This window comes from Eleutherodactylus coqui, chromosome 4, assembly GCF_035609145.1.
Source record: "Eleutherodactylus coqui strain aEleCoq1 chromosome 4, aEleCoq1.hap1, whole genome shotgun sequence".
NCBI classification, from domain to species: Eukaryota; Metazoa; Chordata; class Amphibia; order Anura; family Eleutherodactylidae; genus Eleutherodactylus; species Eleutherodactylus coqui.
Window position 1 is genome coordinate 33,920,142 of NC_089840.1, and position 23,558 is coordinate 33,943,699.

Below are 23,558 nucleotides of genomic sequence, written 5' to 3' on the forward strand. Positions count from 1 at the left end.
TTCAGGAATGTTTTGTTTTGTTACAGGTGTCACCGGACATTGATATATATTGTTTATGTAGGAGACTTCTCTAAAAGATGTGTAATGCTAATTAAAATCTGCAGATGCTATGTAACCTTGGGCATGCGCAGTAATCAAATCATACGTCAGCAAACTTTTCCCTATAACTTCTGTAATACTCTGAATAAACGCACTTCACTCTGACAACTCATCCAGCATGTGGTTGTCCATTTGTGTCGTCTATGGGTACCCATATCTCAAGACTAATCTGGAGGCAGACAGCATCCGCTCTACGGTCAAGACTTGATTGACCCCCTACAACACCATATGCATTGCATAACCATGAGCACATGGCTCCCTCTCCAGCTTATCTCAGCAGGTGCTTCTCCTGCACAGCTCTCTGTAACTGTATCCTACTCCACAAACTGTATCCTCATGCACATCTCACAAGGGGGAAGGGGGTGTACCCAACTACCAATGAGGTTGCTGGAATTGCTCGATGGTGCTGAGTAAATGGAATCTTGGCTTGCAGTTTTCTATTCCTGTATTTGCAGAAGTTTCGGTTTCGTTTCTCCATCAGAGGATCTCCCTCCTCCCATCACTACACACTGCTGGACCAGAAGCTGATTCATTCAGTGCTGCGCAGAGACCGAGCCGGCAGGTGAGACCGCACTAATGCCATACAAGAGAAACATGGACAGGGTAGAGATAACGGGGGACAAGAGTTGTAAGAGTTGACTTTGCATGATGGGTCTGGGGGGTAAGCTCCTGCTTGTGGGGTGGGAATGTTATGATGGGGGCAGCACTTCTATTTTTTATACAAATAACTTCGCCTAACAAAATTGTTTTTGTTCCTTAACCCTTTCATGGCCGAGGATCATTGCTGCGCCTGCATCCGGGTCACATTCCCAGTACCCTCACTTTCATTTAAAAAAATGATACGTTTTTGATTTTTTTAAATGACAGATCCGCATGAGGATTTCCTTTTTTCGAACGAGTTGTTTTTGGGTTTTTTTATGTTTAAAGTATAAGATGATTTATTTGACGTTTTAAAGAAAATTCCTAAGTAGGGCGAAGTGGGGGGAAAAAAAAAACACAATTAAACCATTTAAAATGTTTTTTTACAGTGTTGAGTGTGCAGTCAGGGTGGATTCACTCGGGTGTATTTGCGTGCGAATAGAACCCATTCATTTCAATGGCTTTGCTTACATTGCGCGCATTTCACACATATTGAAAAAAAAAACGCAGCGTGCTCTACTGTTGCGTTCATCTGCACATCAGAAGTCCCCATAGAAGTCTATAGGGGGTGCGCAATAGGTTCACAGTTTTACAGTACAGTAAAATACGCTGATATGCGCGCTAAAAAGACTTGCTTATGGCGCAAATATGTTGCGCCGAGACGTGCGCAAATGCGCATAGAACCACTGACATGCAATCTGGTTTCACATGGGCATATGCTGAATTGCACACGCCACAGCGCAATATTTGCGCCGTTTTTTACATCTCTGTGTATTTCACTGTTACTTTTCCTGCATGTTTTTTGCGCGCCGGACACGAGCCGCTTCCTGATTTAAATGACTATTTAGCCTAAAAAGTTCCAAATGTGTTCTTTTTCCTGTGAATTGCGCAGCGTATTGCGCATCATTTGTGTATTTTGCACGCATTTCCACACCGCACATTGACTTCTACGGGGACCTTTGGTGCGCACAAAAGCAGAGCATGCCTTGTTTTTTTCGTGCGCGCAGAAAAAGGATATGTGAATGAACCCATTACAATTAGTTTGTTCTATTATCTGCATATTGTGCGCGCAGATTTTGCACACGCAATACGCCCGTGTGAAGCCGTCCTTAGGGTTCAGTCACACGGGCTTGTGTACGCACGGCTGACAGTTGCGTTTGCGATCTGCATCTATATAGAACCAATGCTTTGCAATGGGAGCGGTCACATGTGTGAATTTTTCATGCGCACAAACGCATGCGGCAAAAATGATAGGACACAACGATTCGCAGAACGCATGTAACTGCGTTCTGCGACAAATCAGTGTTCTGTGTATGTTTCATCTTGTGCTCAATGGGGCCGGCGGCAGTAGCAACGACCCCATTGAGAACATACAGTGAAGATCGTGATCCTCTGCCACAACTGTAACAGCTGTGGTAGAGGAGAACGATGTTCTCCCATTGAATTCAGTGGAGCCAGCAATACAGCCGGCTCCATTGAAAGCAATGGGCTGCTGGCAAGCGCTGTAGTAATTTTCGGGGAAGGGCTTAAAATATAAGACCTTCCCTGAAAACCATCCTAAAAATGTGTAAAAAAAAAAAATATATATATATATTACTCACCTGTCTGTAGCTGCCGGGGCTCACCCTCGTCCAGCTGGCTCTTCTCCCTGCACTGCTCTCAGTAGTATTCAGCAGGCTGGGATTTAAAATCCCTGCCTGCTGAATGGGCTGCCGCTGAGCACTGTGGCCAATCAGAGGCAGCACTCACCCATTCATGAATGGGTGAGTGCTGCCTCTGATTGGCTGAGCGCAGGGACCAATCAGAGGCAGCTGTGTTTTTTATACGTGATTGTCATTGGGACTTTCTAATGTTAAAATCGCATTGCAAGTTTGTGCTTTGCGAACTTTGTGCGATGCTTTTTTTAACATTAGAAAGTCCCGATGACAATTGCATTAAAAAAATGCAGCGATATCACAGCGTTAAAAAACGCAAGTGGGTAAGAGCCCTCAGGAACTGTGATTTTCGGCGAGGATGCGAGGCGTTTTTGTGTCAAAAAAACCTTGCACGACTTCAGGGAGGTTCAGCAAGTGTTCTTTCATTGTTTTCAATGGGAACCTTGCATCGCTCATGCGCGCACCTCGCCCGCCGGGCGGTTTTTACCAGCCCCATTGAAAGCAATGGGTGCTGCAAGTATACAGCTCACTCTGCTTAAGGCGTGCGTACACTGAGCGTTTATTGACTTTGGTATAGTTCTAATACAGGAAAGGAATAGGTCATTAGTCACGGCGTTAATCTCATTGGGTTAGAAAAACATTAAGAATCATACATTGTTCAGCAATCAGCGTAGTGTGAGAATATATATATAAAATGTCCTTGAAATGTTTATTCCTCCCGACGTTATCTTGTCCTTTCTTGTGAGTTTTGATGGTCGCAGCGTCTTATTAGCACGATTCATTCTTTTCCTTAATCTCAGGGCGTGGGAGGGTCTCTTCTGATAACAATTGTACCAGGCTTGGTTCTCGGAAGAATAGAAGCAAATTATTAGACACTGTACCGTATCTCATGCTCTAAAGCTATTTCTGCTTGCATTATTGTTTCACTACGCACAAGCTTATTTATATATTATAATACTCCATTTTGTATCTAGCGGCCATTTTGAGACAGATTCTTCCATATTATGAGCCTGTACCTTCTCAAAGTCATACAATGAAATCGGCATATAGATGAAAGTTGAAATACCATGTAAAAGAAAAAAACTATAAAAGTAAAAATCCTGAAAAAACAAAACAGAAAACCTTTGGTGTAGTTTTGCAATTAAACATGATTGATGCTATACAGAGAGACATTTTCCCATAAAACACACATATATACTGTATTTTTATGCCTGCAGAATGTCGAACTACTTATACGACACTTATGAGGAGAAGATCCGTCCATGTATTGATCTCATTGACTCCCTGAGGTCATTAGGGGTGGAGAAGGATCTGGCATTACCAGCGATCGCTGTCATTGGGGATCAAAGTTCTGGCAAAAGTTCTGTTCTGGAGGCTCTGTCTGGAATCACACTCCCCAGAGGCAGCGGTGAGCAAAGCTTATGATTCTAGAAGAGGCGATGTGGGCAGCAACTTCTAGAGATTTGGCTTTATCTTTGTTAGCCAGTACCACCACATGGCACTATGTTACAAGAAGGGGGAGTAATTTGGTGGAGTTGGGGATGAGGGCAGGTGATTTTTTTTGAGGCACTGTATATACTGTATATTTATTATTTAGGTATTATATGGCGGTATTATTCAGGCACTTAATGTATTATTTGGGCATATTTTAGTAGGGGTAAAATATCATATGGGTCTGTTTTACAGTATAAATATAGTTTAAAAACTGGTTATAATAGTTGTGAGGCTGGGGGCCCTACTTTACCACCTAGGGCCCCATTTTCCATAAAACTTGTTCGGTCATTATGGCATGTTGTATTTGATTCCATATTACAGAGGCAGCATTGTGTATTGTATATAAGTCATGCAGTATTGAAATACTAGCATATGGTGCCCAAATAATGCTGTCACATGGGGCCTACACAAGATTGCCATGCAATCTCCTAACAAAACCGCCATTCAAAGTCCAACTAATACCATCATAAAATGTTATAAAGTCCCTGGTGGTCCAGGACAGTGAAGCTTCACATACTCCAATCTTAGGCTGCATCTAAGAGTCTAGTTCTTGGGAGGCCCAAGTAAAATAGAGTTTTGGAAAATTGCCTGGTTTGCCCCCCCTCTACCGCAAATCCAGTCCTGTAAATACTAATTCGGCCTGACCCCAGACTCGTGACTTTTTGACTACCCTTGCTTTGCAGGTATTGTCACCCGCTGTCCATTAGAGCTGAAACTTATCAAAGGTAAAAGGAATTCTGAATGGAGAGGAAAGATAAGTTACCTAACAATCAGCCAAGAGCTGGAAAACCCCATGGAGGTGGAGAAGGAGATCATGAAAGGTGAGTCATCAGAATGGCCCTAAGGACCCCGATATTTGCAAGGAGATTGGTTCTAGTAACATGATGGGCTGGTGATTCCTTTCTATGTGTTCACTGAATGGGTCATGCTAAGGCTGGAGCTATATGGTGACTAGTTTTGGCCGTGTGACCTCTGTTGTGGCCAAAACTGCTGCATAGCACTAATCTAAAGGGTTGGAAAGAAGAGAGAGACGTGCAGCAACCTCGTGGTGGTGTTTTTTGGTCAGCTGGGACCCAGATGTCCATGGTATAGCATCCCTCACTCTCCACCTCGCCATACCATGCACATCTCCAGCCCCTTTACCTACTGTCTCCATCACCTGATTACTACATGTAACCGTGGCTTTTGTATTTTTGTACTTTTGCCTTTCTGTATCCTCCTGTTTTTGTAAGCGCTGCAGAATATGTATGGCGCTATATAAATAAATATTATTACTATTTGTGGTTAACGTTCGTGTACGGAGGTGCTGCCAAGCAGTCAAACATGTGTAACAGGTTGTGCGGAGTGTGAGAAGTAGCTAAAGATCTGCCACAACTCTCCAAAAATGGCTCAACATAGAATCCATTCAGTGGCCTGTTGTGTTCTATCTCAGCTAAGCTGAAGAAGAGGCTGTGGCCTCGAAACACGTTCTAAGCTTTTATCCAATAAAAAGATACTATTTGCTCTTTAATCGTTACCTCATTTTTGAAGAGTTTCACCTTGTGCCAGATTTTTAGCTACTTCTACTAGCCTAACAGATGTATCTGGGTGTCCTATATGAATTAAGAGTTTTTATGGCTTGTCCCAATTAACTATTTTTGAAATTGATGAAGGATTATCATTTTGAATCCTAAAAGTCCTTGGCAACACTAAAAAAAATCGTAATAAGCCCCCCAAACTTTGAGGAGGTGCCGATAAGTTCTTGGCTTTGATCGCAAAAAATTGACACAGAATAATTAAATTTCACAGTTATTCTACACAGTCCCCTCAGATATCAATGCACTTGGCTCCCTTGAGGTGTTTCTTTAAATTTGAAGACAGATGATAGGTGCCAAGTCAGGCTAATAGGGAGGATGATCCAGCACCTTGAATCCCAGGTCAGCTAGTGGGTGAGTCGCGGCATTGCCATGCAAGAACTCAACACCCATGGTGAATTTTTCACGTTTTATTTTATTTCAGTTGACTTCAATGCCTCCTGTAATTTATCCAGAAGTGTTGTGTCATACACAGCCCTGATAGTAGAGCCCTTTGGATTGTTGTCCAAACTCAGGCAGAACTCAGGCACACTTTTGATCTGCTGACAAACATTTGGAGACCCAATTGGCAGACTCCTTTCTCATGTCCAGATGATCGTGAATTATAGACCCAAGTCTTTCTCTGGAAATGCTCAGTCTCGGCTATTGTCTTAGCAATTCAACAGTTTTTCAGGCCATGTCATAAGTGGTGTCTATGGAACGGTCACCACTGGAGGTCTCCCGGAATGCTCTTGATTGTTGGTGTTGAAGTGGCCGCTTTTAACCCTTTCCAATCCAATTTGTATCCTGGATTTCCTAGGGCGCTTACTCTTTTTCTGCTGTTATACAACAGCGCTATATGCTGGCTAAAGCCAGTACTGCATGAGGTGACACACTGGATAGGCTCCGACAGCAGAGAGGCTGGCAATATACAGGAAGAGAACCCTCACGGACGTTTTCCAACATCGGAGCTGTACAGCCTCAAATCATAATGTCTTCAGACGTCAGACAGTGGATTAGAGAGGGTTAAATTTGTCAGAAAGGCACTTGAAGCTTAATATTTGCACCAGGTCACCGTGAAGTTCTTGGGCCAACATCCATTTCAGAAACAATAGCTTCATCACATCTCTGCTCTCTTTTGCAGTGAAATCTGCTGCAGACCCCGCCATGTTGTCCTCAAACCTTCATAATATAAGATCACACCAAAATGTGCTCACAAAGTATTGCAAAAATTGAGCTTTCAGATGATACAACTTTCATTGATGTGAAAACAAAGGATCGCAAAACCAAGGTCTTACCAGCACCCTCTTGTATTGTGTAATTTATTGCATTTGTCTTCTCATATAGGCCAGGTGGACCTCTTCGGCCTCCCTCACTCAGACGTTTTTGTACAGCATTTAGCGCTGCCTTTTCAGCGCTGCACTAAACCCTTTACAATGCTCCCATTCATTTCAATGGGTCTGTTCACACAAGCATCAAAAGGCAGTGTCTTCAACGCTGCGCTTTGATAGCGATGCATATTCTATCTTTGGACATTTTCAGCCCTGCGTCACCCATTGAAATGCACCATCTAAAGAAAAAAAAGTAATCCTCACCTAGCTGGCGTCATCCGGGTCCCTGCCGCTTTTCTCCGGAGCTCCGGGCACTTGTCATTACCGCCGGTGCATCTTTGGCAAGTGACGGGGTTTGAAGACCCCCGCCTCCGGCAAGGGATTGCTCAGATTGCTTCCTTGAGTGCTGACTGAGCCAATGGAAGCCATCGCTCGTTGAACCAATCACAGCCATTCAATGAATGGCTGTAATTGGTGCATCCAGTGTTGGCTCTGATTAGTTGAGCTCTCGACACTCAGCCAATCAGAGCAATCTCTTGCTGGAGGCGGGGCCTTCAAACCCCATTACTAGCATCCATAGGCACTGACAAATGCCTGTAAGGCTGCCCGGAGCCCCAGAGAGCAGTGCCAGGGACCCAGAGTAGGTGAATATTGATTTCCTTTTTTTACTGCCTCCTTGGCTGAGTTTTCAGCTGTGCTGAAAACGCTAGCAAAATGTATGTCAACGCTGCGTTTCTGCAAACGTCTGTGTGAGGGAGGCCTTAGCCTCCAGGACCCGGTTGCTACCACAGCCTCTACACTAATCATTCCAAAACATAGTCAAGAAAAATATGTTGGTCCTCCAAAAGACAGATTACGTGGGACTCCAGCAGAATACACGTCCCCCGGGGACTCTTCACTGTCACCCCCTGTAGACTGGGAGAGAAGGTGCCATTAGTGAGTATGAATACATGTCACCAACCCCGAGACCAGATGACAGGCGTGGCGGAGGAGTAGGTGCTCTTCTTTCCCCGAAATGCACCTACCAGGTCATTCCCCCTGTACCCTCACTCACTTTTCCATCATTTGAGGTACATACGCTACGGCTTTTCCGCCCACTGTCCATGCGAGTAGCAGTTATCTATCTCACCCCAGGTGCTGCTCGCCTGTTTTTGGACCACTTTGCCGCCTGGCTCCCCCACTTCCTATCCTGTGAAATTCCAATCCTCATCTTAGGTGATTTTACATCCCCACTAATGACCCTATCTCCCCATCTGCCTCTAAGCTTCTTTCGCTCACCTCCTCCCTTGGTCTCTCTCAACTCACAGCCTCTCCCACTCACAGGGATGGAAACACCCTGGATCTGGTCTTCCTCCTTCTCTGCTCTGCTGCCAACTTCACTAACTCCCCTCTCCCGCTCTCGGATCATAACCTCCTCTCTTTCTCTGTCACGCTCCCTAACCTCTCTCCAGACCCACCTACCTACAGTACCTACAGGAACCTTAAGGCCATTCACACCCAGAACTTTGCTGAATCCCTACAGTCCTCTCTGTCCCCCATCTCTCTCCTCACCTGCCCCAACCTGGCTGCCGCTCACTACAACACCGCTCTCAAACATGCCCTGGATGAAGCGGCGCCCCCCAGGACCCGAGCCATCCGATGTAGACCACGGCAACCCTGGCTCACGCCTCAAACGCGCTTCATCCGGCGGTGCTCTAGAAGTGCTGAACGGCTGTGGAGGAAATCGCAAACGTCCGCAGACTTCCTCCACTACAAATTCATGCTCAGAAGCTACAACCTCTCCCTCCACCATGCCAAACAAGTCTATTTCACCTCTCTAGTCTCCTCACTATCCCACAACCCTAAACGGCTCTTTGATACTTTTCACTCCCTTCTCAGGCCTAAATCGCAGCCCCCGGTGACGGATCTCAGTGCCGAAGAGCTGGCTGCTTACTTCAAAAAGAAAATTGATGACATCCGCCAGGAAATAACTTCCCAATCCCAGACTAGCCCTGACCCTAGTCTTGTCAGCACTGCATCTAGCTCCTGCTCACTGTCTGTACTCAGACCAGCGACAGAGGAAGAAGTCTCCAAATTGCTCTTCTCTGCTCGCCCCACCACCTGCGCTAGCGACCCCCTCCCCTCACACCTCCTCCGTTCCCTCTCCCCAGTGGTCATCTCCCATCTCACCACTATATTCAACCTCTCTCTGACCTCTGGCATCTTTCCCTCTTCTTTCAAACATGCCATCATATCCCCACTGCTAAAGAAGCCGACTCTGGACGCGACTGATGCTGCCAACTACCGACCCATCTCAAACCTCCCCTTCATCTCCAAACTACTAGAACGGCTGGTTTACTCCCGCCTTGTAAGCTACCTATCAGAGCACTCTCTCCTAGACCCCCTACAGTCTGGCTTTCGACCTCAACACTCGACAGAAACTGCCCTTACAAGGGTATCCAATGACCTACTGACAGCCAAATCGAGGGGTGATTACTCCCTACTGATCCTCCTCGACCTCTCCGCAGCATTTGACACTGTTGACCACAAACTCCTCCTCAGTATGCTACGCTCCATTGGCCTTAAGGACACTGCCCTCTCCTGGTTCTCTTCCTACCTATCTGACCGCTCTTTCAGTGTTTCCTTTGCTGGCTCTACCTCTGCTCCTCTTCCCCTTGCTGTTGGGGTCCCCCAGGGCTCTGTCCTCGGCCCCCTTCTTTTCTCTATCTACACAGCCCCTATTGGACAAACCATCTGGAGATTTGGCCTCCAATACCACCTGTATGCTGATGACACCCAGCTATACACCTCTTTCCGTGACATCTCTGCACCTTTACTCCAAAACATCACTAACTGTCTGTCCGCTGTCTCTAACACCATGTCCTCTCTCTACCTAAAACTAAACCTCTTTAAAACTGACCTGCTGGTATTTCCACCCTCAACTAACCAACCTCCTCCTGACATCTCCATCTCAGTGTGTGGTGCCAACATAACTCCTAGACAACATGCCCGCTGCCTTGGAGTCATATTTGATCCTGATCTCTCTTTTACCCCCTACATCCAATCTCTGGCCCGAACATGTCAGCTGCACCTCAAGAACATCGCAAGGATCCGCTCTTTTCTCACTGTGGACACGCTAAAAACGCTTACTGTTGCCCTCATCCACTCCCGGCTCGATTATTGCAACGCGTTGCTGATCGGCCTCCCCTGCACCAGACTCTACCCTCTCCAATCCATCCTGAATGCGGCAGCCAGGCTCATCTTCCTGTCCAGCCGCTACTCGGACGCCTCTGCCCTGTGCCGGTCACTGCACTGGCTGCCCGTTAAATACAGAATTCAATTTAAACTCACCACCTTCATCCACAAAGCCCTCCACAGTGCAGCGCCACCCTACATCGCCTCCCTCATCTCAATCCATCAACCAGCCCGGGCTCTCCGCTCTGCTAACGAAAGCAGACTGAGCGCCCCTTTAATTCGAACTTCTCATTCCCGCCTCCAAGACTTCTCCAGAGCAGCACCGGTCCTCTGGAACGCACTACCAAAGGCTACCCGAGCAATCCAGGACTCGCAGAACTTCAGGCGTGCTCTAAAAGCGCACCTCTTCAGGGAGGCATACCGCATTCCCTAAACAAACCCCTCTGTACTCTCCCTGATAACATGCTCCCTGACCTACTGACTGCAATCCCTGCTAGCCATCATAAACCGCTCCTGCAGTCATACTGTTTCTGCCGTCACACGGCTAAATGTCTGACCATTGTCTATGTGTATATCACCCCTCACTCTCCACCCCGCCATACCGTGCACATCTCCAGCCCCTTTACCTTCTGTATCACCTCATTACTTGTAGTATGTAAGCTCGTTGGAGCAGGACCCGCACCCCTATTATTGTTTCCATCTATTGATTACTATGTAACCGTGGTTCTGTAATGTTTGTACTTTTGTCTTTCTGTATCCCCTGTCTATGTAAGCGCTGCGGAATATGTTGGCGCTATACAAATAAAGTTTATTATTATTATTATTACCAGCTCCACCCCGGTGAAATGATTTTCAGTACATGGCCAGATCTCCTCAAAAGTGCGCAGACCTAGCGGGTGGTAACTACTATTGGACAAATTCTGTTACTCTTGTTTTTAGGTCATTTTATAGGTTCTAATGTTACTTTATTTCACTTTCAGCTCAGGATGCAATGGCTGGTCCCGGTCTGGGGATCAGCTCCGAGCTTATAAGTCTTGAGGTGGTTTCTCCTGAGGTTCCTGACCTAACTCTCATAGATCTCCCTGGAATTGCTAGAGTTGCTGTAGGGAACCAGCCTAAAGACATCGGGGACAAGGTGAGACATCAGAGTCACTTCTGGAAAGAGTTCCTTGAAGTAGCAGGAATTGATCATATTGTATTGGATAACAGTTGCTGAGTGTAAGTTGTGTCCAGATGTGTGAGAGCTGCATACATGTTTGCCATGGAACAATGCATGTATTTGTTTAACTGGAGACTGAGTTTATCCAATTTATGAAAATTGACACAAAAGGAAAGGGAGGTTTTTTTCTGAGTTATTTTGGTCTTTTACCCCTAACAGACGCTGTGTGGTGACTCCAGGTGGCTGCCATTACAATGCCGATAAGGGTTGTCATCAGACTTTTTTTGGACGTTTCTGTTGTCAGGCTGCTTTGTGGATTTGCACATCTAGGCCTTTTCATAGATGTTGCATTAATTTTTTAACTTTTAAGACTTTTTGAATCACAAAGATAGCTGAAAATCACTTGACTTGGCAGAGATGTAACTGGGCTTTGTTGCTAAATCTGATACAGAGCCCCAGCCATATCATAATACTTATGTCTTCTCATGTGGCAAAAAGGCTGTTGAGGTTCCTCAAGCCTCTTATAGCACCTATACCCGGGAACAACTGCAGCCTCTGCACTCCTATAGTTACATCCATCCCCTTTGGGTATCTTGCAGTCTGATGGTTCTAAATGGTTCTTTATGGTGTGGGGTGAAGCTTGTGTGTGGAGACAGTGGACAAAGTGTTAGGCTGGGTTCACCAGAATTTCAGCGTTTTTGCAGTGGAATCTCTGTGCGGAAATTCCGCAGAAATCCCGCTTGTGCAGCAAAACCGCTGAGAAGTGTAGTTTGTTCTCGCGTTTATTTCTGCATGGAATTTGTGCAGGTAATGACAAGCGTTTAAATCCATGGCACTTTTTAGACTATTTCCAGCATTTTCTAGTGCGGATTTGTCTGCTTACATGGAGGTCGATGGACAAAAAAACAGGGGGGGGGGGGGGGGGGGGGGAATGTGCAAAGAATTGACATGCTGCGTATTCAAAAACCGTGCTGCAAGAACATTTCTGCACTGCTGCAGTGCGGAAAAATTCAGCACAGTGAGGACAACATTTTGCCAAAACATTGACTTTGGCTTGCACTGCAAACGCAGCAGTTTGTCCATTCTGCGAATCTGCAATGGCAAATCTGCCGCAATTCCACCCTGTGTGAACCCAGCCTTAATCTTTTTTATTCGCCACCTTCCCACCCACCCCCCTAAAAAAAATCTAGGGGTCAGAATTTCTATATCTGCAATATGGCAAGAGGGCCATATTTCAAAAATGAACAGTATCATCTCTCCTTAAGGAGAGCAACTAGGAAGTGAGTGAGGAAACTTATAAGACCATGTTGCTCCTCTGAGAAATATGCAAATAAGGAAGATGGTACAATACCTCTGCAGTGCCACCTATTGGGTGGCAGCATTCCTGCAAATCAATGTCCGAAACTTTATACTGGTCTTTATAACAGTGATTGGGAATCGAAAACCAGCCAGAAACCATACACAGACAGCTGTTTCGGGGTTTTTGCCGCTTAGCAGTCTGCAGTAGGTTTCTGGCTTGGCTAGTGAAAGCCCTATGATGTGGTTTTTGGTCAATTCCCAATCATTCTTATAAAGACCTGTATAAAGGGTCTGACACTGAGTTGCAGTAATGCTACCATACAGTAGGTGCTGCTGCAGAAGTATTGTTCCATCTTCCTTATTTGCATATTTCACAGAGGGGCAAACATGGCCTTGTAAGGTTCCTCACTCACCTCCCAGGTGTCTCCACGCACTTTCTAGGTACTCTCCTTAAGGAGAGATGCTACCCCTTCCGACCCACATCATAGGCCTCTCATTAGCAATGCCAGGATCCTACTGCACACTAATGAGGGGCAAAACCCCCGAAACAGCTGTATGTGTATGGTTTTCTGGCTTTTGGTTAATTCCCAATCATTGTAATAAAGACTCGTACAGAAGGTCTGACATTGATTTATAGGAATGTTGCCATCCAATAGGTGGCGCTGTGGAGGTATTGTTCCACCTTCCTTATTTTCAAGATAAATGAAACTATGTTCCCTGGCTGATGTCTCATGGGATTTATCTATAACCTATATCATTGCAGATCAAAAGGCTCATCAAAAAGTATATTGAGAAGCAAGAAACAATCTGTTTGGTTGTGGTGCCATGTAATGTTGACATTGCCACAACTGAAGCCCTTGAGATGGCACGAGAGGTGGACCCAAATGGAGAGAGAACTTTGGGTGAGTTTGTTATCATCTAGCAACCCACAGATAGAACATAGATGTCTTCGAGAGTTTATGTCCTAGAAAGACTACTTTCGTCACTGTCTTGGATTCTATGGCATGGATGGAGGGCCCCAGCTCGGATTGGCCCCATTCTATTTACTATTGGTGGTAGTAACTAGTGCAGCGTTATAGGAGAATGAAAAGAAAACATAAAGATCACAACACCGTTCTGTCCTACAAAGGATGGGAATGAAAATTGATCAAGAGTTAATCATTCTTTCCCGGGCTGGTGGGCATTTGGTTGAATGAACCAGCACCAGGTGTGAAAAATAATTAGATCTTTGCTATGGGGCTCCACATTGACTTATCATGGGCATCTACACTGGTTGGCCACTATACTAACATAGTAACATAGTATGTTAGGCTGAATGAAGACAATGTCCATCTAGTTCAGCCTGTTCAAACCTCCTTGTTGATCCAGAGGAAGGCAAAAAAACTTTCACATTTGGAGCTTCCCTGTATGGAAATTAGAGCTATGATCCCGGAGTCCAGCATAAACTCAAGTGAACAGGTTTTCCATGGATCGGTTTCAGTGTGAACCCAGGCTGGTGGAGATGGTGTAATGGTGGGGACACTGGTGTAACTATAGGGGATGCGATTGCACCCAGGCCCAGGAGCCTTAGGGGGCCCATAAGGCCTCTCTTCTCCATATAGGGAGCCCAGTACTATGAATAAAGCATTATATTTGGGGGCCCTGTTACAGGTTTTGCATTGAGACCCAGAAGCTTCAAGTTATGCCCCTGGGTGGGGAGTGTTTTCTTGGCAGACCTGGTGGTCCTCTTATGCCTGTGGATGGATGCCACAACAAATTGCTGTGATTTTGAATGTCAAAAGAGGTTCAACACTATACTAGATAGGGGGTCTCTAATAAAGTGGTCATACTGTGTACACAATATCCATAGTTCATAATGGTCTGGTCACGTCTGGGTTCCTGTAAGGTCAGACCACCCGATATCATCAAATAAGTATTAGAAATGGCAACAACGAAACAGGTCAGCGGTCTCCAGTATTTAACGGAAATGGTCATTTTCTTTGTCGTAACTGCAGGAATCCTAACTAAGCCTGATCTAATTGACAAGGGAACGGAGGAGAATGTCGTTAATATAGTCAACAATAATGTCATCCATCTGAAGAAGGGCTACATGATTGTGAAATGCCGGGGGCAGCAGGAGATCCAGGACAAGTTGTTGCTGAAAGAAGCCATTCAGAAGGAGAAGATCTTTTTCGAAGACCATGAGTTCTTTTGGTGAGTCATTAACAAATAGGATAAATCAGCAACATTTGCAGGAAAGCATCTCATTTTGAGTATCCTGTGGCTAGATATTCTATTAATAAGGGTAGGATCAATGCAACAGATGTTCCCTAGCCATCCTAGATACCCAGGAACATCCATCTGATTTGAAGATAGAGTAGCGTCAGTCCTCACTCCATAGAACGCATCTTCCATTGCTCAACTGTCCAATGACAATGATCCTTGTAGTATTATAGCTCTGCATCTTCCTTGAGAGAACTTGCCAGACGTTTGCAGGATGAATGGAGGGAAATACCAGCTGAAGTGTATCAGATGTTAGTAGAAAGTATACCATGGAGAGGATCCAATGTCATTAGGGCCCCACTGAGTATTAACATACAGTATGTAAAGAAATACTAGTTTTGAGTCTTGCCCAAGTGTCCAATTACTTTTGGTAGGATAGTGTAGTGTTTAAGGTTTTTTTTTTTACATAAAAATGGAGAATCCTTTTAAATAACTATTTCAACTGTCTTTTTCTAGTTTTACATTTAAAATATCTGACCATGAACTTATTTCAACCAATACAGTGACCTTATGACGGACGAGAAGGCCACCATCCCATGTCTCGCTCAACGCCTCACATCAGAACTTGTGGAGCACATCAATGTAAGTCACCTCAACAAATCACGAGGATATCATTAGAAATAGATTGTGTTCTTGAAACATCTGCCCTCTAGTGAGCTGGGAAAGATGGGTTAAACTTAAAGGGATTGTCTAGTGTAGCTGGACAATTCATTTTCCTTAGAAGGGTTCGCAGATGATCAGCTGATCATAGGGGAACCTGCTGCTTGTAATCCAGGCACAACCTTAGAAATAAAGCATTCCACACAGCCTATTGAACTCAAAGGGCTGTTGGTGGGTGAGATGCATAGTGGTTGTACTTAAAGGGGGTGTGCAGAGATATAAAGTTATTCCCTATCCACAGGATTGGTTGAATGAAGTGGCAGTGGCGCTGCTCAACTCTTGACTTTCCCTAGTGGACACATGTTGACTTACCAGTTTGACCAAATTCCCTCACCTCTTGGCCAGATTGGAGAGTGATTATGAAGAGCATTGTTACGCAATGGGTGGATCCACTTTTCCACTGACTAACTTGACTTTGGGCTACTCCTGAGAGCTGCATGTAGGGATACCCTGATCGTCGCCCTTTTGGAGGTATCTGGTCTTTGCTTCTAGGCCATTAGCCCAAGTCTTGGTGCAGTGGCAACTGACACAGACAGTTCAGAAACACCATAGTGAAATACTGGAGGGACAGCAGAGATGTAGTTATGATAGGCCAAGAACAGGGCAAGTACACAAGTTCATGTAAAACGGAGAGACAGGCAAAAGGTCAGAGCAATTTGGTAAATTGTAGTCGAAGAAAAAGCTGAGGTCAGGACAGGCAGAAATTGAGAAAACTGGATGAACAGTTACGACCCAAAAGCAGTGGTGGAGGATGCCTTATAAAACCCAGAAAGTATCAGGATTGGATGGGGGCAGGAAAGCTGGGTGTGCAGGCTGATCCTTTTAAGGGAGGGTCAAGCACGCCTGACTGCATTAGGGGTAGAGTTGGCATTCTAGGGAACAGAGCAGCATCTGTCGCACAAAGGTGGTGGTGGTGGGGGTACTGGTGGATAGGAGAGGTGAGGCACTGGCGTTACCAGCAGCCATAACAAGCGTCTCTCGCCTTGGAGGACCTGTCCTATATCTCACACAAGACATTGATTTGAATGGACATTGTAATGTTCTATTTTCCCTATGGGAGCGCTGCAGGAAAATTGAGCATTTATTCTCAAGCGTCTTCACAGATTACGGATGATCACTGGAGGTGCCAGCAGGGAGACACTTTGTGATCAACTTATTGTCAATGTATTCTTCTAACGGGTAGTGCCTGTCCAAAGTGGAGAACTGGAAATAAGTAGAAAAATTACATTTAGACATTTCTAAATACCCTAACTTAGGCAGAGGGACACTTTAGCATCACCCCGGCACCCAGCACCCGTGACACACAACCTAGCTATGCCGTTGGTCCCATGTGTCTCTTGCAGCCGGTGAATGTTACATAATACTTGCTGGGGGCAGCTACGTGGCATCACAGAAATGGTGGCACCTTGATATCACACAATTTTCTTTCATTGACAGAAATCACTTCCTACGCTAGAAGAACAGATAAAAACCAAACTTCAGATCACAAAAGACGAGCTTGAGAAATGTGGAAAAGGCGTTCCCGAGGATGAGAGCGAGAGACTGTCCTTCCTGGTGGAGGTAAATGATACATATATATATAATAAAGCACGAAAGAGCGTAATAATAATGAACAGATCTGCATGTACTTCCTAATATACTTTGTGCACCAACTCCTCTCCATTCACTGACAGCAAACACTGGAAAAATGGAAACAGGACTGCGTACATCCATAGGATAAAAGCACATGCACACCTAATACTTTGTGCTGAGAGCTGAGGGTTTGCTACAGTTGTATCTAGTCAGGATAATCCTCTGAGAGCCGTACCAATCTCCCTTCTGTCCACTAAGTTTGCAACACTGTAACAGCCTGGAGTTCACAGTTGTTTAGTCTTTACAGAATGTAGCAAACATTCAGATATGAGAAGTCTGGGGTCTCTGAGCTTTCAGTGAGCAAGAAGAATCCCATTCCGTGATGAGCACAATTACAGTGTATCACAGATATCCTTACGTATCGCACGCATTTGTACATCCCCATTGACTTCTATGGGGACCTTTGGCGCGCAAATACGCAGAAAGATAAAGCATGTTCTATTTTTATTTTTTTTGTGCAACGAAAATGCGCATAAAATACGGAAATATGAATGAACCCATTGAAATAAATGGGTTCTATTCTCTGCATGTGCGAAGCCGGCCTTGGGCTCTGCTCACATCCGTATTCAGAGTCTCTTCTTTTTCTGTTCCATCATGGGAGCAGGAAAGCGGAATCCCTGCTGGGAACAGATCTGTCCTATGTTGGGACTGAACTGTCATGGGGTCCATTTGACTCCCAGCATGCTCTCTGACATTTTCCTGGACAAAATGGTGCCGCATGCTGCGCTACTTTATCGGGGTTCTCCGAAGAGCCTCTGATGCAGATGTGACCGTGGCCTAGATGGAGCATTCCTTACAAAACTAATACGCTTATGTAATGCTCTGTGGAAGCATGCCGTAGATATTCTCTTGGGTGGTCTTGGAATCCCGGAGCCATCCCTGCCCCACGAGGCTCCTGCACTAGATATAACGCAGTACATTCAGTTTGCCCGGCGTGTTCCTATAATATGGAACCTGTTAGTCCAGAATTCCACATCCCCATAGGATAGGGGATAACTTGCTGATCAGTGGGGGTTTCGCGGCTGAGACCCCTGCCGATCTCAATAACTGGGGTACTGTGTTGCCTTCTGTCTTTCACAGCAGAGGGTCATTTCTCCCCTTGTAGTGATGTCAGAATGAACGGAGTGCTCGCTGAGAATGCGTAGTTGGCGCTTCATTCATTTCAGCGCTTCAGAACCGAATTAGATGCTTCAAAGCTGAAATATCACCGTTGCCACTGTTAGAGACATTCAAAGGAATGCTTATATGCTGCTGGGCTCCAAATTAAAGTGATATGACCGGTCATGAGAACGCAGGGACACACAGAGATGGTGGTATCTGTGTAACATTCTGGTTTATTCTCTCATCTATTCAATCTTCAGAAGATTTTACAAAGTGAGTGGCTTTATGCCAAATACAATTAAAATTAATAAGCACATATAGTGATTTAAAACATCTCAGCCTCTTATCGGTATGTCCTCCTCAGGTGGGTGTTAATCGGGAGGTACATTCCTGTAAGCTTGTTAGTAAGTTTCAACAAGAATTATCTAAAGATAAGAACAGGACAGAAACCTTGTGGTAATCCAATTAATATTTCCTGGTGGGTCATTCTAACTGAAATCTAACATATTTCCAGGTAAAAGTTGAAAACCATACAAATATATATATATATGTATTATAGCAGACAAGCAAAGAGACAAAATGGAGTCTTTGTAGTCCATTTTTAAAGCGTCAGCCCTTACACCACGCTTTCCGTTTTTTATGCGAATGGCAGCTAAAACCGCATGATGGGCTGATCACTTCCAACAGAGGTCTGGACTCTCCCCGTGTTGTTTAGTATAAACATGCCCCATTTGGCCCTGGGTCCCACTGGCCCCACAGCAGTTGCCCGGTCTCTGACCAATGGAGCCTTGTTCCTCTGGCAGATATTCATCTGTGTCATATTACCTCCACTTAAAATCAGTTTCTACATCTCTTATTGAAATATCATTTATAATCCCCTGTAACTTAAGGCATGCATTTCGTACAGTGTTTCCATATTTTTGTCCACCCCCTGTACATGCATGTGTTCTTCAGACTCAGCTTTATTTATATATGTTCTTTTATACCATAACAGAAAATTCAGCAATTTAATCAGGAAATCGCCCACGTTACACAGGGGGAGGAATCTGTGTCAATCACAAAGAACCCCAAGCTTTTTGCCAGAGTTCGGTCGTACTTCAATACTTGGCAGATCGAACTGGATGAGGCCATCATGAGGTGTAAGTAGCAATCCTTTGTTTATTCTTCTTGGTGGTGGCATTTTAACCCCTTAGTGACCACACGTTTTTGCTTTTTTCCATTTTCATTTTTTCCTCTCCCCTTTTAAAAAACCGTAACTCCTTTATTTATCCATCGCCGTCGCTGTATGAGGGCTTATTGTTTTTTGCAGGACGAGTTGTATTTTTCAGTGGTGCTATTTAATGTACCGTATAACGTACTGAAAAACTAAAAAAAATTCCACGTGCTGAGAAATTGAAGAGAAACAACATTCCGCTATCTTTTGGTGCGTCTTGTTTCTACGGCGCACAAACTGCAACAAGAATGACATGATAACTTTATTCTATGGGTCGGTACGATTACTGCGATACCACACTTGAATAGTTTTGTTTTGTTTTTTTTTCTGTAGTACTTGTATATTTTTTTAAAGATATTACATTTTTAAAAATTTTCTGTCTCCATCTTCTGCGCACAATAACTTTTTTATTTTTCCGTCCATATCGTTGTGCCGGGGCTCATTTTGTGCAGTACATCCTGTCGTTTTGTACCATTTTGGATTTTTTGATTGCTTTTTATTAGATTTTTTCTTGGCAACAGTGTGACCAAAAAAGCGCATTTTTGACTATTTGGTTTTTTTTTCGGACGATGTTCACCGTGTGGGGTAAATAATGCATTACTTTGATAGGTCACACTTTTACAGATGCAGCGATACCGAATATGTATTTTTGTTTTATTATTTAGATTTTTTTTATTGTAAATATGGCAAAAGGTTTTTTTTTAAACTTTTATTACTTAAAAAAAAATGAATTAATAAAACTTTATTCTTATGTTTACTTTTTCTTTCAGTCCTCCTGGGGGACCACAACTAGCGATGCGTAGATCACTTATGCAGTATGATGTAATGCCATAGTATTACATCATATTGCATGCATTCTGCCATGACAGCCTTGGGGTCTTTCAGAAGGACCCCGGCTGCCATGACACCCGCATGGCTCTCCTGATCTCACCGCGGGGGGGCTGTACGGGACCCTTGAACGATGTTCGGGGGATTTAAATGCCGCTGTCAGATTTGACAGCAGCATTTAAAGGGTTAACAGTCCCAATTGGCCGCGCGGCCGACCGGAGCTATTGCCCGCAGGTGTCAGCTGTAATAAACAGCTGACACCTGCGATGTATGGAGGGAGATAGCAGCGCTATTTCCCTTCATACACGTCCTGCAACGGCAGGATGTGAAAAGACGATAGCGTGGTCACTAAGGGGTAAGACACCCCTCCAAGTGTATGCCTTTAGGTGACCGCTCCAAAGTACAGTAGACATCTACATGTAATATGTCAATAAGTACACATTGCCTCTCTTGGCCAAACTGAGATTCTGAAAAGCCTCATGTAATTCCACTTTCATTATAAATCCTTATGGTTTCAGTCTATGAAGGTGGGCACTTGCCACTTTATGAAGCACCCTACAGATGCCATCGGTTGAAGAGGTCTTTTAATTCAGAGGGTAGGGCCACCCTGAACAATTCATTTGTTAGGGGGATCTTGTAATGTTAAGTAGAACACAATGTTACCCACTGCTGTAACATCCAGGTAATTCGTTGAAGAACCTCAACAGTAGATACTCAATTTCCCGCAGTGCCCCCACAGGTAAAATGAGGTATTACACAATCCCCATTGAAATCAATGGGCCCCCCACATGCTGCATAGAGATGTCTGCTGCATTTTCCATATACTTCAATAGAAAGGCGTCTGCATTTGGATGTCTCCCCTGAAGTATATTGAGAATGGCTGGAATTGGTAGACTCCCATTACTTCAATATGTGCAGATCCATGCACCGCTCATGCTGGGGGGGCACCCTGGCTCAGGGTCAACCAGGGGATTCACCTGTTCTCCTGTGGGCCAATCCAAACCTCTCTAAGCCTGAGCTACAAAGGAGATGAACCCAATGAACTCTATAATTTACACACTTATAAAAATGCCGTAACATTAACCACAGCGGTATAACTTATTTTTCTGCAGTTAACTCGGTGCTCAAAGAAGAAATAGAAGAATTCGAGAAATTGCATCGAGGAAGGGAACTCCCAGGATTTATTAATTATAAGACATTTGAAGCAATCGTTAAGGAAAAGCTTGGGAACATGGAAGATCCTGCCAGAGATGTGCTCAAAACAGTGATGGGTGAGGGAGTCCTTGTCTGAGTAAGGGATAGCCCGGGGCTTCATGGGTGACTACGTTGCTGCAGTGTTGGGTTTGGGGTAAAGGTGGCTCAAAGTCAATGTAAGATAGCCCAGAAGTTCCATATTCATGGGACGTGGATGCTGAAGGAAGCATTGGGCTGCCCACCACTTATAGGCGTATAGTTTATTTATTGTCCCCCTGTTATAGCCATGATATTCATACTTTGAATGGAATTCTCATTAATATGGGGGCTTCTCGATTCAGGAACCTCAAAAAGTGTCTTTGTCTCTGGATGACCCAAAACATTCATACGTGACACAGGAAGACCATTAAAGGGATTTTCCATGGAAAATACTATTGATAACCTAACCTCAGGATAGGTCATCAATAGTTGATTGGCTGGCGTCCGTCAACCTGGACCCCGACCGATCAGCTGATACACAGAGGTCGGAGTGAAAGTCTTGGCGCTGACTTTTGTGTAGTGGTGGGTATTTAAAACTGCAGGCACGGCTCTCATTGAAATCAGCACAAGCTATGCCTGCAGTTACAAGCGCCTGCCACTACACAGAGGTCGGCGCGGAGACTTCCTCTGCCTCAGCTCCAACCTCTGTGTATTTGTGGCGCTCACAGCATACACCCGCTCAGCTGATCAGTTGGGGCCCCGAGTGATGGACCCCAGCCGATTAACTATTGATGACCTAAACTGAGGATAGGGCATCAATAGTATTTTCCATGGAAAACCCCTTTAATATCAATAGGATCTCTGTCATTCTCCATCTTCTCTGTGGGGGTGCTTCGGGAGAATCGAAAACTTACTACCGGATTGCTTAACCCCTTAATGACACGGCCCTTTTTGTATTTTCCTACCCCCTTTTAAAAAATCATAACTCCTTTATTTATCCATCGAAGTCGCTGTATGAGGGCTTGTTTTTTGTGGGATGAGTTGTATTTTTCAATAGTACTATTTAATGTTCCAAATAATGTACTGAGAAACTTTAAAAAAATTCTAAGTGGAGTAAAATGGAAAAAAAACGCTATTCCGCAATTTTTCTGTGCGTCTTGTTTTTACAGCGCACAAACTGCAACAGAAATGATCTGATAACTTTATTCTATGGGTCAGTGCGATTTCTACGATACCACACTTATATATTCTTAACCATATATATTCTTTGCTGTACTACTTTCAGTTTTTTTTCAGACATTTAATTTTTTACAATTATTTTCTGCCGCCATCTTCTGCGCACAATAACTTTTTAATTTTTCCGTCGACATAGTTGGGCTCATTTTGTGTGAAGCATCCTGTAGTTTACGTTGGTACCGTTTTGGAATACATACGACATTTTGATTGCTTTTCATTGTATTTATTTTTTGGAGACAGGGTGACCAAAAAAACCGCATTTCTGGTGTTCTTTATTTTTTTTTCCGAACGACTATCACCGTCCGGGGTAAATAATGCATTACTTTGATAGATCAGACTTTTATGGACACAGCGATACCAAATATGTATTTTTGTTTTATTATTTAGATTATTTTAATGTAAATATGGCAAAAGTTTTTTTTAAAACTTTTAATCCTTTTTTTTTCAATAATTAGTAAAACTTTATTGTTCTTATTTTAACGTTATTTTGAAGTCCCCAGAGGGGACAACAACTAGCGATGCTTTGATTGATTCTGCAGTATGATGTAATGCCATAGTATTACATTATACTGCGATTGGGCTGGAAGTCTATCAAGTCACCCTACGGGGATGGCTTGATAGGCAAGGGGATGGCTTGATCTGCCAAGACAGCCCTGGGGCTTTTCAGAAGGCCCCCGACTGCCATGACACCTGCATGGCTTCCTGCGATCACATCGCGCGCGGGGGGGGGGGTGTTCAGGGCATTTAAAGGGTTAACAGCCGCGATCGTCCACGCACCCGATTGCAGCTGTTGCCGCCGGGTGTCAGCAGTAATAAACAGCCTGGGACAGCCTATGAGCAATAAGCATTGGGACAGCCGTTGGTCGCCCTTTGTATATGCACCTTTAGTAAGAAAATAGTCATTTTATCTCAGGCCCGGGATGGTGGTGGGAAGACCCTAATGAACGTCAGGTTGCAGGGGCGCCGGCTGTAGGCAGGAGTCAGTGCAGGAGGGGAGCAGCAGCTGTGACCAGAATGCCCGGTACCCATAGAGATAGCCCGCGGTATTGT

The 23,558-nt window shown here is 44.6% G+C and overlaps 1 protein-coding gene across 1 annotated transcript in view; it reads left to right on the plus strand.

Annotated features, from left to right (window-relative positions):
* The first annotated feature begins 627 nt into the window (after nt 1–627).
* The window catches only part of LOC136625184 (interferon-induced GTP-binding protein Mx1-like), a 30,510-nt gene continuing 7,579 nt past the window's right edge, over nt 628–23,558 (plus strand). The window contains exons 1-10 of the mRNA XM_066599199.1: nt 628–661; nt 3,611–3,801; nt 4,571–4,708; nt 10,926–11,080; nt 13,167–13,305; nt 14,398–14,596; nt 15,169–15,247; nt 16,763–16,885; nt 19,053–19,197; nt 21,212–21,370. Of these exons, the coding sequence (XP_066455296.1) occupies nt 3,612–3,801; nt 4,571–4,708; nt 10,926–11,080; nt 13,167–13,305; nt 14,398–14,596; nt 15,169–15,247; nt 16,763–16,885; nt 19,053–19,197; nt 21,212–21,370 (1,327 nt within the window). The 5' untranslated portion in view covers nt 628–661; nt 3,611. The remainder of the gene's footprint in view (nt 662–3,610; nt 3,802–4,570; nt 4,709–10,925; nt 11,081–13,166; nt 13,306–14,397; nt 14,597–15,168; nt 15,248–16,762; nt 16,886–19,052; nt 19,198–21,211; nt 21,371–23,558) is intronic.